Raw genomic sequence first — 17,841 nt, forward strand, 5'->3', positions numbered from 1 at the left:
TTTATTATGTAATTATTTTCTGAGTCTCCAAAGACTGACAAAGAAATAAAAGAAGACTGCAGATGATTATAAATGATAAGGCCAATGCAACTATATTAGACTTTAAAAATCACATCTTGCTAAAGTTCACTTATTTGTTTTAAACTTAAATGATTTTGAAAAATTCAGTTAAAACACGGAAAATGTGTTTGGCTTGGAAGGAACTGTCCGACCTTAGAACCAATCTTCTGACAAAAAACGCTGATTAGATTTTTCGTACAGTTACAACCTTTACAGGTATTTCTATGAATTAACTAAAACAGTCATGAGTCTCAGACTCTTTACTGAACAGAATAAATGAATGGGGTTTTTGGTAGTGGCCAGTGCTGGTTTAATTCTGCTCTCACCTAAAGGCCAAATCATTTTATCAGGCCAAATCATTCTAACTACCTGTTCTCCTGTTTGCCAGTATGTAAAAAGCATTCTGAGAATAAACATAAAGCATTTTACATCATTTTTCTATGTTACATTTTCATAAGCATAAATGCATAATGCTGAAAATACCAATATAATTCTCTCGTCTCAGCTAATAGTGGGCATAAAAAGCATTTCTGGATAATATTATTGCTTCCTAACCTCAGCTGGCTGCTGCATAGCGAGCGAACGCCCTGCACTACAGATCCCTAGCGCTGGATGAATAATGGCAACTTCTGAAATTTCCACCTTGACGGTCTTACAATTAGTGATTGAACTATGAATAGCACATTGATACATTATTTCCAAGTCAATGTGGGAAGCTTATTATGTTTAATTTAATATATTATCTTCACAGTGACATTTAAGTAACATTTCCTAATGACAAGTCAAAATTTTAAGAGTACAGACGTTTTGATTACTCAAAACTCATTTGTGAAAGAAAACACATTTTTTAATTGTTCACAAATATTTTAAGTATTGTTTATAGATGGAAAAGAAAAAATGGCAAATGGAAAACATTCCCTACCATAATCCAGTGTTACTGTTGCTTGTGTGTTACATGCTTGCGTAGCTGAAATAGGTTAGAACAGTTTCTAGGTAAAGGTCAGAACCTGCTCTTCTGTGCTGGAACACTGCTCAAAACAAGTATGTTCCCCAGAGCTCACAGAGACGATTTGGCTATTTTTAATAACCTTCTCTGTCAGCTCTTTGAATCATATTTTACAAACATCTTGCTTTAACCTTACTTGCAATTACTGTGTTATTTGAAAGCATATCATGTTGACCTTGGTTTGCTGAAAAAAAAGAGAGCAATGTATTATTTTGCATTTGCTAAACCTCATACAAGCAAACATACTCAATTTTCATGCTCGCAGACAAGTATTTTCAAGGTATGTTCTCATTTAAAGTATAAATGGATCAGAAACTAGCTTTACAGAACTAGCTATTTAATAATTTACTTTTAAAACCAGACAAAGGCAAAAGCAACCTCATTAAAAAAAAAGAGTTACTCTTTCAGAACTGAGTGAGTGCGATGTTCTTAATAACGATGGCAATATTTCATAATACTATCACAGTCTGCCACAGAGCTGAATTCTATTATGGCCTATCAGATTTGTGCAATTTCACTGATTACAAAAGGATAACTAAGCTAGGGTAACTAAGTTAGTTAAAGGAAAAGGGGCTTGCAAAAAGTAACACGCTCTGAAGTATGTTTTTGTCACAGAGGAACAATAAGCAAAATTTTCTTTTAGGAATGTCATCAGATTTGTTTTCACTTTTAATTGTGGTATAAAAAAAAAAAAAAGGCACTTTGCAATACTTGTTTTACAATTAAAATATATGTTGCTGGGTTTTCTTCCCAATCAGCTTTTAAATCTGAATGTCTCATACCAACTTTTAGCAAACAGAGAACTAATTGAGAAGATGATTATTACAAAGAGCAGGATGGTTTTGGCTGGAGCACCTTATATATTTTTCTTTATTGTTAATTTCACAAAACAGGCACAGCTCATAGTCTACGTAGAGCTACCAGTAATCAGCTATACTTAATGAACCCTTTACTTATGGATAGGCCAGTGAAAATATTGTTCATTTTCCAAGCTGCAGACACATTTCCTGTGTTCTGCCAATTAGCAACAAACTACCCAAAACAGAGGTAGCTTTAGAGTTAAAACACATCCAATACAGGACTAAAACAGAAGGCAGTCTGTTACCTGCCAAGTATTTGGACTCCAATCACATTTTTGAGCACAGACAAATCAATCAATAAATAAAAACTGGCTAGAAAGTTTTTTGGTTTGGTGGGGGTTTTTTTCATTAAATTACACTCTTTATTGCAAAAATGCAACATAATATCTTACATTTAGCTTTCATTAATTTTGAGGTCAAGAGAAATTAGGAAAAGTTTCCTCACTGATATGTTCTATATGTAAAATTTTACTTTTTTTATACTTCCATTTATTTATTTACACAAAACTTTAATAAATCTTAGACTAATTCCTTCATTAGCATCAAATTAATTTTCAGTGTTACATTTTTAATCATTTTGAAGACACCCAGAAGCCACTTCTTCACCAGCACATGAAAAGGAGAAAGTGGTGCCCCGAGCCTGCTACCTCTGAAGTCCACAGGAGAAAAGACAATAAAGTTTTACACATTTTGTGTTAATATATTACACATTTTGTGTTAATATATTACACATAGTGTTAATATATGGATAGCTGGAGAATTACTCAGTCTGGAGACAAAGCTTAAAAAAAACCTCGGGAAAAGATAAAGAAGAAAAATAATTTCGTATGATATTAGAATCAGCATGTTTTACTTACCATGTGCTCTGAGACATTTGCATTTCTATTTATCACAAGTGTAAAACTGTTCAGCTTTATAAAACTATTTTCACTGTATTACTGCCACATTAAGAAAAATACGAGACGATTTTATTGAAGACGCAACTATCGGCATTGAAAGAAGAAAATTATACACGTCTATGACAATACATGTCTACCATGATAGATGGCAGCCCCTCTAAGCACCAGTCACACACGCTGACGACGAGACACTGCTTACATGTTTGTATTAGCAGTTGACGTCAGCCACTCCCCAGCCAAGCCAATGATGTCCAGCCCTGTGGACAGCTGATTGAAAAAGCGAGGATGACCTGGAAAGAGAATTGAGAGCAACTTAGAATAACTCCACCGGTACCTCTCAGGTTTCAATTCTAAACCGTCCAACCACTCTGGCACAAACGACAGTTCCGCACCCGTAACACGCTTGCAGCGAAGTTTTCAAAGCAAGTCCTGCTTACCGGGAGACCGACGTTCACGGACGTCTTGTTACAAACTTGAAAAACCGCTTTGGAGGGAGCTCCTCTATGGAATCATTGGGGTTTAAATTAAAAGAAAGAACCTCAGAGCCGACTGAGCCCGTAAAACACCTCCGGAACCCGCGCAAGGGCTCGGGCCAGCCCGTCTCCAGAGGCTCCCCCCGACCTCCGCCGTGCTGTGAACTCGGCGGGGGGGAGGAGGGGGGCGGGTGGTACTTAGCAGCAACAACCGGCAGGTGCTGGGGCCATTTGCATTTGAACGGAGAAAGAGAGGAAGGCTCATCCGCTTGTAATTAGGCTGTAGGGATAAGGGAGGGGTGCGGAGGAGCCAGTCGCTTGCTGAGCTGCGCGGCCACGGGAGCGGAGCTTCGCGGGGTCTCGGCGGGAAATGCCCCCGTGCGGCGGGACCCGCTGCCGCGGGTCGCTGAGAGCCCCCCAAGAGCCCCTCGGCACGGGCGGTTCCCCCACGTGGTTTAAAAGCTAGGGTTCACCTCATAAACAAAGGCTTTGCTATCAAACCGAAGTCAATCATATTCCTGTATTTCAGCCAAGGTTGCTTTAACAACTTTTATACGCAATAAGCCCGGCTATTGGGGGTCTACTTTTCCAGCATGAAGAGATTAAATTCCTAACAAATGATGACGGGCTTTGAGGGGAGGGGGAAGGTGTCACGATTTAGCCCTTAACTCCGCTCTCTTGGGAAAGGACACGCCGATAACACACTGGGGACAGCCCAGCCCGAGAGGAGGGTTCAGCGCTCGACGCCCGGAGGGACCCTGTCACGTCGCATTTGGCTCAACACTGGGAACATCAGCATCTTTTGACATAAAGAAATAAACGCGATTCTGCTCCGAGCGATGTCATTGGGAACATTTTGGAGGCGTGAGCCTGCCGGCGCTGCCACGTCTCGGCACATCCTGAAGAGGAGGCTGCCGCGGAAATTGGGGGAACACGGAGGCGAAGTGACCGGGCTGCTCCCGCCGCGGGGAACCAAGCGGTTCAGGGCTAAAGTCCAGAAATATCACCATGGCTTAGATATTTGCTTTGCAAATCAGCACTTCTCTCCCTTGCCATGACACAGAGTTTGGGAAGTTATTTTAAGAGACATTTCGCTGACCTCCCAAAGCTGTCAGCGAGCCGGCGGTCTCCTGAGGCTGGGCTGCAGATTCAGCCCCGCTGGCTTTAAAGGGAGCTTCGCCTGGAGAGAGAACGTGAGCCCTTGGGGCCCGGGAAGCCAGGGCGTGTGTTCTGGGTCGTCACACGGTCCGAGCAGCTCTTCTTTAAAGCTGCACCAGGTACTGCTTTGAACAGAGCTCGTGTCTGATCGGATACCTGCATCTCAGCTCCCGGGGAGAGGTCCTGTCGGTCCCGCAAAAGCTCCAGGGGAGGTCGGGGTGAGGGGGAGAGATTGCTCGACGTCCCGGCGCGATCGATAGTGAAATAACGATGCAAGCACGCAGACCGCAGTGACTGGCTTTGCTGCTGGCCACCCGTTCAACAACCCACGGGGTTGGGAGCGAAATACGCTCCCCTTCGATTAAGGGCACAAAATCAAAATATGCCCCTGACGCTCTTGAGTAAATCAAACTACCATGTAAATGGGAAAAGACAGGAAGCTAACCGCCACAGTTGTCAAGATGTTGTTCCCTGAACGCACCGCGTTGGTTTTTCACAGCCGCACAACTGAAGAGTGGAGAAAGCAGCGCCCCGTCCTTCAGGAGCCATTGCTCGCAGCTGCCTACCCAGAGGCTGTCAGACAAAAGCCTCCCTCTACGAGCTCCCCCCCGCCCCGCCACTTCAGCCCCGCGGGGAGACCGCCGCCCGCCATGGCAGCAGAGCTCGCCGAGCCGAGCCGAGCCGAGCGGGCTGCTCGCCGGGCAGAGCCCAGCGGTCCTGAAACGCTGGAGCAGGACTGGGGAGGCGAGACACGGCCCCCGCTCCGTTATCGCTCCAGTTCCTGACCTGCTTGGGTACGTACAGCAGTCAAGGCTTGTTGCCGGCCGAGCTTTCTGCTGATACAAATGTAAAACATTTCGGGCCAAACAGCCTGAAAGAGCACAGACTTCGGTCTAGAGCCTGGCTACAGCTCACCCAGTAAAAGAAGTGATTATAAACGGGCATTTCCATCTGATTCAGAAGGACCTGAACAGGCGGGGCTCCTGGGTAACGGGCTGAAATCCACAGGGTTCCTTTATTGATGATTCCTAGGATTTCAGTCTCTTTTTCATTAAACGTCTGGTGAACATAAAGAAGAAAAACTGCAAATTCAGTGTCATTTATGCCCTCATTTACCTAATGATATTGCTCCCCGGAGATACAGACAGCTCGCATTTCATCAAGTGAAAGAGATTACGTCTTAAAAACTTGTTTCTGGGCCCTGCAAACAGCACCGCGCCCTGCCCGCCGGGGACGGATGGAGCGTCAACTACGGACGTTTCTGAGCAGAGACATTTCCAGCGCCTGCAGACGGCCCTGCAGCGGAACCTCCAGGGAGGCAGAGTCGAGGGCGTGGAGAGGGTGCGGGCTTACCTCAGTGGGATCAAGCCCGCTCCCTTCACCGTGGGCCAGAGAAAAGCCCCAGGAGGGCTTTTCTCCAGAGTAGTGTGCGAGAACCTACCTGTCCTCACTCCGTATTTCAGTGTGTCCCGGCAGTCCACCAGGATCTGCTCCAGGGACTCGGGGTTGTCCGAGAGCTCCAGGTTGAAGCCCTCCATGCCCTCCAGGAGCTGGTGCGGGTGGTGGAAGTCCAGCACCTTGGTTGATCTGTCAAACGTCTTCCTCACGTAGTTGAGGAGGATGTCCACCACCTCCAGAAGGAACTGCATGGTCTGCTCCTCGCCGTTCTTGGCGGGCAGCAAATCTGCGGGGCAAAACAGCTGTCAGCGCCTGCTTTGGGAGCGAGAGGCGGAGATGAACCAGCCCCGGCCGCCCGCAGCGCGCCCAGGACCTGGAAGCCGCGGCCCCGGCGCAGCCTGGCTGTAGCGGGGCGGGCTCCCGGCCCCGGGCCACCCCGCTCGCTCCCTGGCGACTGAAACCCGCCGCTACCCCCGGGGCTCCCGGCCCCTCTCCCTCGGCGGAGAAGGGCGAGCCCAGGTCGCCCACGGGAACAGCGGGGGCACCTCCGAGGCACCCCGGCCAAAAGCACGCCCTGCAGCGCTAACGCTGTGCAGTGCGGTGCACTCACCTGCCGGGGGCCAAGAGCACCCCAAACCCGCACCTGCCCTTCTCCTGCAACGCTTCCCCTCCCCCCCCGCCCCGCAAAGGGATTGATTTCCCTTCCCCACCCTCCTCATCAATGGCCCCGTAGCAGCAATCACAGAGGGTTTCATTGCTATTTTACTGGGGAGGAAATAAAATATAAAATTACTCTCTTCCCGGAGGCTGGATCTGGAGTGACCCCGGAGGAACCGCTGGAGCTGAGCTGCAGAGGATCAGCCCAAAGTATGTAAAATTGCATTTCAGGAAACTTGTACACATCGCCAGTGCGGCTCTCAGCAAACAAACAACACACACACCCCCCACAGCTTCCTTCAAAAACAACCAAGCAAAAGCAGGGTCTGAACGTGGCTGCACTTCTAAGGGAGGTGAGAGCAGACTGCTAAAGGACGTGCCCGAGCTGGAGCAAGCAGAAGCTGTAAAGAGCGTTTACCTCTGGCATACAAATTGGAGAAGTCTGTCTCGGTGCGTCGGAACCTGGATTCCTTCTCGCTGTTCTCGCACGCCAGCAGGCTCTTGGAGGACTGCCTCTCCTTCAGGGAGCTGACGATCCGGCCCTTGTCTTCCAGGCTGTTGGTCCTTTGCAGGAACCCTACATTGTTATTGCAAGGTGCACAGGTCAGTTTTTTCTCACTTCCCAACATGTTTAGAAATACCTAAAACAGCTTTCTAGACACCAGTTCAAAATGGTGTTGGCTCTGGATCTGACTAATGAGGTCAGGAATAAGAGTATTTATGAGGATTATTTGCCTCCAGGAGGGAGAGCTCAAAATGCTATCAACTGCAAAAACCCAGCCATGCAAAAAACAAGTTTTCGTCATTTAGTGCAGTGGTAAATTCTTATTAAGTCGATCAGACAGATTCCACTTCAGTAATCAGCCACTGGAAGAGAGTTCAGGATGAGTCAATGCTATTTCAGCCTGCAGGCGAAGTTTATGGACCTAGCAGACAGGGGCAATGATGTATGGTTAAAATCAGGGCCACTTTCAGTTCTCCTCGTGGTGCTCTCACGCACAAAAGGCATGAGAACAAGCAGCCATTCTGGAGCAGCCGTCCTGAGTGCGCCAGAGCTCTAAGGACACCGGTAGCACTCATCAACCCCACCTTCCTGTTATCAGTACGTACCAGCACGTGCCCAGGAGATGCGGATTTTCCACCTGGAAAGATGCTTTGATACTAATACTAATCATCCCCGGGCTCCCCAGGAGCTCCGCTCTCACCGGAGACGCAGCCCTGGCGCCCAGGGCCCGATCTCAACTGCTGTTGTTATGTGCAACGGCAACAATAAATCCCCTCGCACCAAGAATTACGGCGGTGGGCGCCACGCCGGGCCCGTGGCAAGTAACGAGACCTGTCTACTTTAACAAGACAGAGAGAACAACTGATTTTCACGATTTGATCCACTAAATCCATGCCCGCTAAAACACGCAGAGTGTTGGGCTTTTCGTTATTAACGAAGGCAACGGATTTTGACCTCCCAGGCTGCAGCGAGCGTGCCTGTATGTTTGGAGAAGACAGTACGGCAGCGTCGGCCTCCTTTTTTCTTCCTTTTCTTTTAAAAAAACTAACAATTGAAACCAACACTCGTCGCGGCTGGGGATGTCCGCCAGAGAGGAGGACTTTGCAGGAAAGAAAACCAACGCCGTAACTTCGCTCATCCACGTCCCCCGACGCCGCTTCTCTCCAACGCCCTCCGCTTTCCGGCCATGTGCCCCCGCTCTCCGGAGCCCCGACGAACCGGGACTGCGGGCTCCTCCCGCCGGTCGCCCACCCGGGCCCCTGCAGCTTGGGCAGGCCCCGGGGCCTGCATCTCCATGCGGAGAAGAGGGAGCGACACTGAGCCGCTGGGCGAATGGCTCCCGGCGTGGTACCTGTGCCTCGGACCCTGCTGCCAGCCTGACAGTCCCGCAAGAGCTATCAAAAGCGTAGCCCCCGGCCGGCAGCCCCTTCTGCATCAGTCGGGCACCCAAACGAGTCTCCAAGAGGGTCGTTCGCAGCCACGTTTGTCTAGCCCATCCTTTCAGTGAACACTTCACCTTTTAATATTGATCTTCTACTTATTAGTTTCTTTCTATGATACGAGTTATACGAGAAAAAACTATTTAAGGGAATCTCTCTTCGTGCATAAGTTAAGAGGAGCCGTCCAGGATCGATGACTTTTTTTTTTTTTTTTTTTTTTTTTTAGTTTTATTGTTACTGCTTTTAAGGGTCCTTGCAGCGATCACTAGCTCCTGCAACAGCTAGTGCTGTTCGCCTGCTCATTAGGTGGAGCAGCTGATACCGAAGCAGGTGCAGTCTAGACTGAATTCCGGAGCGATCCGCTTTCCCCAGGTCCTGTGGCTTCATTTTGTTTTATTTTTCCACTTGTCTTTCTTCAGGGCTCTCGGTGGCGATGCTCAGCGGGAAGAGTTACATGAGAAGAGACGCCTGCAAGAAGAGCAGCCCTCCCCCCGAGAGCCGTGCTCCCCGCCGCACAACTGGCGCCCTTCTCGGCGTGCAGACACACGTCCCTCGGAGGCTCCGGTGGGAGAGGAGGGGGCAGCGCTTCGGTAACCGGGAAAGGCTGCGGTTGCCTCCGGTTCGGCTCCCATCGGGCTCAGAGCGGCCGGGGCTTCGCTGAAGGGTCCGGCCTACCTCGAGCTGCGCCAGGGAGGCGGCGGTGACAGCACGCCGGGGGCACGGAGCTCACCTCTTGCCCAAACGACTTCGCGGCGGTGCTTCCCCACGGGGGCTCCCCGGCCCCGTTATTATCTACCGAAGCCGGCGGCAGCGAGCTCAGGCGGCGGGGATCAGCGGGGCTCGGAGCGGCTTCGCAGGGGCCTGTCAGCGCGGGGCCGCGCGTGGGGCGGAGGCCGGAAAAAAAAAGCCTGGGGAGGAACTTGCTGCCGCCCGGCATCAGCTCATTCGGCTGTAGATAACGTGTCGTTCGCCCGGGTCCCTCTGCCACGGCAGTGTCTGACGGACCCGGAGGGTCCGGTACATGGAGGAACCCAGCGGGGCAGGGGCAGCCCCCCGCTTTGGGGCCGCCGGACCCTCTTGTTGCCCGAGCTCCTCCCCGGGAGGGTGGGGGACGCTCCCCAGCGCCGACCCGTGTCCCGGGCTACAGGGAAGCGCGGCAGCCTGCCCTCGAGGGCTTCTTCCACGCCCGGGGGGAAGCGCATGACTGTAGCAAACCTTTCATCTGTATCCTATGTGAAAAATAAGATCGGTGTAGGAGACACCCAGCAAGTAGCAGCGCATGAAATAGTGTCCGCGCTGCTTCTCCTGTAGCAGCGGAGAGCGCAGCCCTTCCCAGCAGCAGCAGCTACCTCCCGCAGGTGCTCCACTGACAGGTATTTTCATCGATGCGCTTTAAGAGACCGAGTTTTTAAAAGCCGAGTGAGACCGGACTGGCGAGGGAGTCCCTCGGTCCCCAGCGTGACCACAAATCCGGCGTGACTTCACATCAGGCCTCGCACAAGGCAGGCGTCTGAACCGCCCTCGGCCTCGCCGCCCTGCGGGGACCTCAGCTTCCGAGGCAGGGACAGACCTGCCCGTGCCGTGGCCGCCGGTCGATGCACGTCGGAGGCGGCTGCAGGAGATCCTGGTTGCCTCCGCGGCCGGGGGGTTCAGCGCCGCCTACGTGACCGGGCAGCATAAATCCCACTGACTCCGGAGAGGAGCCGAGTTTCTAACTCACACGGCTGCTCTTGAAATCCCACTCTTCTGTGTTGCTCGCTGGGCTGGGAATCATCAGCTGGCGGGGGCCAAACCGCTGAAGACGCACCTGAGCAATTTTACTACGTCGAGTATTTCCACTGATGCCAAGCAAATGTTAGCAGGATCGGTCCCAGCAGCAATAATGATTGCCGAGGTGGGAGTGAAAGGTGTAGTATGCAACTCCAGACACGGGAAAATCTGCCCGTGCTTTGCCCGCCGTGACAGTTCATTAAACCGCTTTAAAATATGTTCTCTCTTTTTTTTTTTTTTTTTTTTTTAAGTGAATATGGGCAGAGACGAAGAGCGTGGGGGTGTGGCAGCGGCAGGGCTCTTTTCAGGCGGTGGCTTTCAACCAGAAAGGAAAGGAGCTAATCCTTAAATCGGCCAGTTGTATGAGAAGAAATGACATACCTCTTGATACGTAATTACTGAAAATGTCAAACACATAATATACAACACAGGTGGAAGAACCGACTCGTTGTTCAAGACCTGCCTTTTCTCTGAGCTCAACCCTTATTTAAAGTTTGAATTCAAAATGAATCGATTTCTGTGTGATACACACAGAAAGAACAATTCCGAGGCGCCTGGTTTACTATAGCTTTGTGACTGCGCAATATTTAGGGTTCGGGTTGATGTCTCGTGAAAGGTAAGGACGAGGGGATATCATCTGTAATAGTCAAACGTCAACTTGTTTAGCGTGTTTAATTAGGATTCTTGGCAACCTTAATACTTCGTTCTGTATATTTACCAAAGGCAACCTTCCCTCTCTGCCTTTGTGAAGGTGTTACATTCAAGTCGGAGGGCTCATACGAGCAAAACCTGTGGTCGCAATCGAATCTGATTATTCCGAATTACCGTCACTATTCAGGGTGTATTTTTTCGTGTAAAACAGAAAAGAGCCAGAAAAGGAAAACCGAGCACCGAATCCGAGCCAAAAATACAGCAGCCCTGCTTGTTTTGAACTCCCCTCACAAAGCCTCTACTACACTCTCTTTTGCCTTTCTCAAATCCAAAATGGTGGGGTATTTCAGTGTATTTGATCTCATTGAGAGAAGCGGCGATGTCCCTCTGTCACCCCGGTAGTCTAGCAACACGGAACAAGCCTAACGGTGCGTTACTTTATCAGTTCTGCTTGCCGGGCTAAATTAAAATGATGATGAAAAAGCCCATCGCTCCAGCCACTGAAGGGACTGGCAGGGAAACGGTCCATTAAACCCAGATCAGGAGCTATTTATAGAACTAAGCGACTACTCGTTAATGTCGCCTGCGGGTACCGGTGAAATCTCTAATAGACACAGGGCTAAACATTCGCACCCTGATTCTTTTCCAGTCCAAATTTCCATGTAACAAAAGGTTTCGTGAATGAGCTTCGACTCGGGCGAATAGGGCAAGAGGTTTAAAATTATCTTTGCTTTGAAAAAAGGCCCGTTTCTCCCACGAAATAATCCCCCACCCCCAAAAAAGAGGTAGCTGGGGAAAATGGGAAACAATTTCTATTCATAAGGGGCACGGGCTAAGTGGAACGATTCTCCCCACCAGAAAATGAAAATTTGACTGTTTGTCTGCGAAAGCGAAGGCGCTACTGAGAAATCCGGAGAAGGAAGACAGCTTGTTATCTGCAAATGAATCTCTTGCTATAACGTTGCGATCTGACTGTGCATTTGTTTCCCTTCCTGCTTTTCATGTGCCTGCGCGCTGACTGGCTGCCAGCGCTATCTTACCAGCACAGCAAGCTGACGAATTGCTATTTAATAAGGCTCTCGTTAATCTTTTTCCCCCAGGAGATCCGTATTTTCTGGTCAGATAAGGTTGAAAAATTTCAGACGGCGAGAAGCGGCCAAACCCCCCGCTCGTTCCTCGCCGCCGGCCTCCCCGGCGGGCCCTGCGTCCCCCCCCCGCCGGGGGCGGCCGGCGCTTGCACACCCCCGTTTATCTCGGGAGGGCGTCGGGGGCCGCAGCCGTCCCTCCCGCGGCGGGCAACGCCTCGGCCAACGCAAATCCGAGGGAGGGCACGGCGGCCGGCGTCGGCGGCGGGGCCGGGGCGCGGAGCTGCTGTGCGGCCGGCAGGGGGCGCCCGAGGCCGCCGCCCGGGGACGGGCGGCCGCTGCTGCCCCCGGCGCGGGGGGCGACCCGCCGCGGGAGGGCCCCGGGCCCCGGCGGAGGCAGGGCGCGCCGCGAACCGCGGGTGTGGGGGGTGTCGCACGGCGAGGCACGGGCTCACTTACCGCATATCTTCAGCCCGATCTTCCTGGTGCACCCGTGAGCCACGCCGCACCACGAGTCGTAAGCTGGAAGAGAGGGCAGAGACGTTCCGCTGGGGCGGCGGGCCTCCCCGGCCGCCCTGCCGCCCTTCCGGCCCCCTGCACAGCCCCCCGCGGCACCCTCGGGCAGGTCTGGGAGAAACGGCTGCTTCCCGAGCCCGGCGGCGCCGGAGAGTGCCGGGCGCGGGGCAGCTGGGGCTCGGGTGACAGCGAGGTGACACGGTGGTGACGAGGAGGCACTCGGGACCCCAACATCTAATAATTTACTGGCGGGGCTCCAGGGAAGTGGCAGCTTAAAATAAAGTGGCGTGAAATGGGGTCACAAAAGAGTTCAGGAATTAATTGGGTGAAAAATGGTATTTGACTAGATGATTGGACTTGCATGACTACGCCTCGGCCCGACTGACGAGCCGCCGACGGCCGCACTGGGGACGCTCCCGGCTCGGCTCCTGCCCCGGGGCACGCCTGTGCCCCGCGGCTCGGCCGGCCCGGCCCGGCCCGGCCCACTATATGGCGGCTCCGGGGCCGGTAGCCCTTCGCCCGCCGGCCGTGCACGCCCGAGGAAACGCCGCCGAGAGGCTCCTGAGCGGGGGCAGTTCCGGGGGCGCGACCGCACCGACGGGAGGGGACAGGCTCCTTCCCAGCCCCTGTGAGCCGCCGCCCGGCCACGCCCCGGTCGGCCCCAGCTGAGCCCGGGGCTGAGGTGGAGGGGGCGCTGGCCTCGGCCCGGGGCACAGCCGAGCCTCTCCGGCCCCTCGCCCGCGGCCCCGGGGCAGCCGCAGGGCCGGCAGCGGCCGCGGCGGACTCTAGGGGGCGACCGGGGGGGGGGGGCGCTGACGGGGCCGCGGCGCCGAGGGGGGGTTTGGGGCGTGAGGGGAGAAGGCGGCAGAGGGGCTGGAACATGGGGCGGCTCACCCGGGCGGGGAGGGCAGCGGCCGGGCCCTCGGGGAGGGAGAAGCGGGGGAAGCGCCTCAGCGGTGCCGGGCGGGCGGAGGAGCCCTCTCGGCGGGGGCGCTGCCCGTGCCGGCAGGCGAGGAGCTCCGGGCGGGCAGGGCGGGGTGCTGCTGTCAGAGGTTATCTCATTTTCAGCCGCGTTGCCAGTTAATTCGATTTCTGCGTGCGATACCTCAGCCGAAGGCAGCAGAGCCTGTCACCCCCGCCTGGAACAAGGCCCGGTGCTGCCGTTCGCCCCCTCCCCCGTTCCTTCCAGTTGCAGAATAATGACAATAATGACTCCGATGCTCGTGCCTCGTAGCCCTTTCAGGGTAAAAGCTATTCCCCGCTTTGCTGTGCCTGACAACCTTTCGTTTCTTGCTGTTGCCCGCTCTTTGTCTCTGATGCTTTATAGCATCGAGCCTCTTTTTTATTTGTTTTCGGTAGGCGACGGTCTGAATTGCCTGGCAGGGCTGTAAACTGATTCTCTATCCACCTGCAGCAGCCTCTGCTTCCCTCTCACACCTCAATAACTCAAGGCGAATTCAGAGCAATTAGGAATACAAGGCTTTGAAAAGCTACAATTAGCATCCAAATTTCGCTTGATTACAGGCTTCAGCGTAGGCTGAAAGGAAGCTGCAGCATTAGCATTTATAAAATGTAGCGGGAGGACACACCCGCTTTAAGCCACTGGTGTAACTTCGCCCTTTAACTGATTCATTTTCTCCACACCCCTTAAAACATCCCGATTTTTTGGCCATCTGGGGGTTCAGTTTATTGTCTAAATCCCTCAAATGTGGCTGTAAGATAAAGGCAGCGCTGGTCGCTGAAGTGGGCTTTTCCTCCCAGCGTTTTATTCGCCACGGACCAACCTCTCCCGCTCCCAACAAGAAGATGGTTTCTTTGTGTAGAGCACTTTCCGCACCTTGCTTAACGGCGCGGAACGGGGCTTCACGGATTTATCGTTTCGTTTCGAAATGGGTCTTTCCAAGCCTAGGTGGGGAAAGCCTCCAAAATACCTTAAACGAGGAAAATATCGAAACCTACTTGTGGGTCGTAAATTAGTTGGGGTGGGGTCCGGAGCGTCGTTGGAGGACGAGGGAGCGGAGGAAGCCATCCCTTCAGAAAAGCCCCAGTCCCCGGAGCCCGGGTTTCCTCCGGTATTCCTCTGAGGGGTGGGCAGCAAGGAATTTGCTGGAAGGAAGAAAAGGCGGTTTTAGTGGTCTGGTCTCCTGGAGAACCGCACCGGAGTCCCGTCCGGACGCCGGCGGGCGGCAGCCTGCAGCCCGGCGTGAGCCGCGCAGGTCCCGGGGCGGCGCAGGACGGGCAGGGGCCGGGCGGGCAGGAGCCGGCCGCGCCGGGGCCGCGGGGCCAGGCGCAAGCGGCGCGCCGGGAAAACGCCTCGACAGGCTGAAGAGCGAAATCGTCCTTTCGCTGGATGCCGAGGCGCTACCCCCCGCGCCTGAATGACGGATTTAGCAGAGCATGAAGTCTATCGCAATTATGTCGGCGGCCGCTGAGCAGGGCGATTACGTGGCTCGCGTCAAATGGAAACCAACGTGCAAAGCGGGCTTCGAAATTACCAGCCCAAATGACCTAGAATCCCAAACGGAGCCCGTTTCTGTGCGTTATCATCCGAGCCCCAAACACACGCCAGGCTAAGCATTCAGGAAAGACTGACAGACAAACCCCCGCCATCACAAAGGCGCGTTTTGCCCGGGTCCAATGTCAGGCGTCACACACGTGTGTATTTGCACACACATGTTTCAGCACATCGGGACCAGTACGTGCTCCAGCACTAACCAGCGCTCTCCCGTGCCCGCGCTCGCTTTAGCGGCACAAATGGCAGGAGAAGGCACGTCTGTCTGGGGGAAGGAAGGAGCTGGACCAGCCCTCGCTCCTCGCCAGATGTTCAGCTCTTTCCTGGCGGACGCGGCGCTCCGATAACCAATACAGGGTTGCTGATCGAGAATTGCCGGGTCAGTGCCCCGCTCGTCTCTTTGTCCCCACGGCTACCTGCGAGTTATTTTACTCCCCTGGTAAAGCAAATGAAGGTCGCGGTAACGAACGAGCGCTTTCTTTGTTAGCCGCTTTTTTCGAGTCGGTAGCTACCGATTCATTTCCACTGCCGGGCGGATTTACGCCCGCGTGTAAACGCAACGGATCAATGATTTCAATGGAAAACAGGCATTTCGCTTTTTTAAGAGGAAAAAAAAAAACAACTATAAAGCAGAAGAGATTCTTTAGACAATGCCTGGAAGTGAAGTAACAGGTTAACACAACGTCTAAGGCGCTGGCTGTCTCAAAATACCCGTTATCCCTCTATAGGTACAACAGCGACCAAACCCGATTTTGGGGGGGGGGAGCTCCAGACCCTGAAAGAGGTTCCCAAAGGTTTGAAAAAATAGGATGCTGTTTAGAGGAGACTTACCGAGGGGGCGAGCGGACCACTCTTACTGCCGGAGTCCAGGCAGGCAGGGCGACTCCAGCCTGGGAGCGACCCGCCGCTTATAAACTCCGCCAGAAACGACGTCGGAATACCAATCGCGCCGCGGAATTTAATGCGAGATGACCTTTTTTTCCAGAAGTGCTCGGATTTGCTTTTTTAAAAGCGTGAATCGCCGGTTGATCTGCTTCGACGCAGGCATGAGTCACAGGGCTGCCGCCACCCCCTCCGCGCCGCTCCGCACGGGGGCTGGGGACCGCCGGGGCGGCCGGCTGGGGCGGGGAGGGGCGGCCCACCCGGCCCCGGCTGCCGCCGCCGGTCTGCCTCGCCCCGGGGCGGCGGGGCTGGCTCCCGCGGCGGGTGGGGCTGCCCAGCGGCGGCGGGGGCGGCACCCCCGGCCGGGGTTTCTGCCTTGCGAGTCCCCTGTCGAGTCCCTCGTGCGGGCGGCGCCGGAGGCTTTCCCTAGACAGCACTGGCTCGACCCGAGGTCGCGGGCTGTGCTAACAGGCGGCAGGGCACCGCACACCTCAGCGTACCGGCAGAGGCGACGGGGCCGAGCTCCCGCTCGGACCGTCCCCGCGGCCCCGGCAGTCCCCTGCGCACGGTGCGGGCCACGAGTGAGCCAGGCGGGGTCCGTGTGAACCGTAGCTTACCAAAACCAGCCCCCCCTGTGCCGAGGGTTCGATGTGCCCCGCTGGCTCGCTCCGCGGTCCCCGCGGCCGGCTGCCAGGACGGCCTCCGCCCCGCTCTCCGCCAGAGGGTGGCAGAGGCACAGGCACCGCCGCGCTTTTTGTCTTCCCGGCCACAGGGGAACACCTGGATTTCTGTGACTTGCCCTCAGTGCTGCCATCAGATTACGATTTCATACCAGACATCCTTTTGCTGAAACGAGAAACATCAGGACAACATCTTTTTTTGTACCCCCGACAACCCCAAATCTGTGTTTCTCCACCCCACACCCCGAACATGCTTCGCCAACATTTTGCCGTGGTGACCGCGGTGCTACGTTCCAGCATGTCGCGGTAGCTACGCAGATGCCTAAACCAAACCCTTCTCACAAAGACGGCACGTAAGGGGCTGGGAGGAATCTGCAACGAGACGGGGGGAGGGGAAACAGCCCGATGGAGCCAGAGAATTTCATCCCGTGCGGGTCGTGCTGGGCAGCGCGACGAGCAGCAGGGACGTGTCCTTCTTGAAGGACTCGAGGGAAGAGCGAAAACTTGCAAGCCCTTTTTGGAAAGGACACCGACCGGTTGACAGCATGAAGTAGCCAAGACGATTGCTTTGCCGAGCACATCTACTGTCTAGGAACTGGACACGTAACGAAAACACCGACAGCACAAAAGCCAGCTTTTAAACATAGCTTTAAAGGCATTAACAGCCCAAGCTGACATGACCTTTTTCCATCTATTCCCGGCTATCGTTTTAAAGGTGGTTTCGGCCAATCGGGCAAAATGTTTGCTCTGTGCAGAGCGTGAGAAATAATAATGTAACTGTAGCTAATTGTCTTTATAAACGTAAACAAACATTCATAGGAAATCGCGGCAGGATTGCAGTGCAAAGAGTCAACGAAAGATCGCGCAAAGAGCTCCTAAGCCCCCAGTCACTGCAAGGCACGACCCGGCTGGCTCTGTGCCCGGCGGGCACACAGCGTGTGCGCTCAGTCCTTCCCCTCCGGCCTTCCAGAAGTGCGTGTGTCTGGAGTAAATAGACATGTTTTAACATAGGTATCTACATCCTCGGAGAAGCCGAGGCCCGTCAGGGGAAGGGGCCAGACGACGACGGCTTTCCGCGGCACGCGGGAAGGAAGAGTCGTCCCGGCACCTCGATCCCCCCGCGGCGCGGCGCCTCCCGCCCCTCCGCGCCCCGCTCGGGCCCGGGCCCCGCCGCTCCGCTCAGCACCGCGGACAGCGCCCGCCCCGCCCCGCCCCGCCCCGCCCCGCCCCGCCCCGCGAGCGGCGGCCCGGCCCGGCCCGGCGCACTGCCCCGGCAAGGTCAGCGGCACG

At 54.0% G+C, this 17,841-nt stretch overlaps 1 protein-coding gene across 1 annotated transcript in view; it reads right to left on the reverse strand.

The window, feature by feature from the left end:
- Window positions 1–16,105, reverse strand: part of GAD1 (glutamate decarboxylase 1) — a 35,768-nt gene extending 19,663 nt beyond the window's left edge. Inside the window, exons 1-6 of the mRNA XM_076342636.1 lie at window positions 15,821–16,105; window positions 14,437–14,583; window positions 12,421–12,483; window positions 6,930–7,088; window positions 5,898–6,140; window positions 3,025–3,115 (exon numbers count right to left, since the gene is read on the reverse strand). Coding sequence (XP_076198751.1) covers window positions 3,025–3,115; window positions 5,898–6,140; window positions 6,930–7,088; window positions 12,421–12,483; window positions 14,437–14,506 — 626 coding nt within the window. The 5' untranslated portion in view covers window positions 14,507–14,583; window positions 15,821–16,105. The remainder of the gene's footprint in view (window positions 1–3,024; window positions 3,116–5,897; window positions 6,141–6,929; window positions 7,089–12,420; window positions 12,484–14,436; window positions 14,584–15,820) is intronic.
- Between the last annotated feature and the right edge of the window lie 1,736 nt (window positions 16,106–17,841).

The sequence above is a fragment of the Aptenodytes patagonicus genome, chromosome 6 (genome assembly GCF_965638725.1).
Source record: "Aptenodytes patagonicus chromosome 6, bAptPat1.pri.cur, whole genome shotgun sequence".
Lineage (NCBI taxonomy): Eukaryota > Metazoa > Chordata > Aves > Sphenisciformes > Spheniscidae > Aptenodytes > Aptenodytes patagonicus.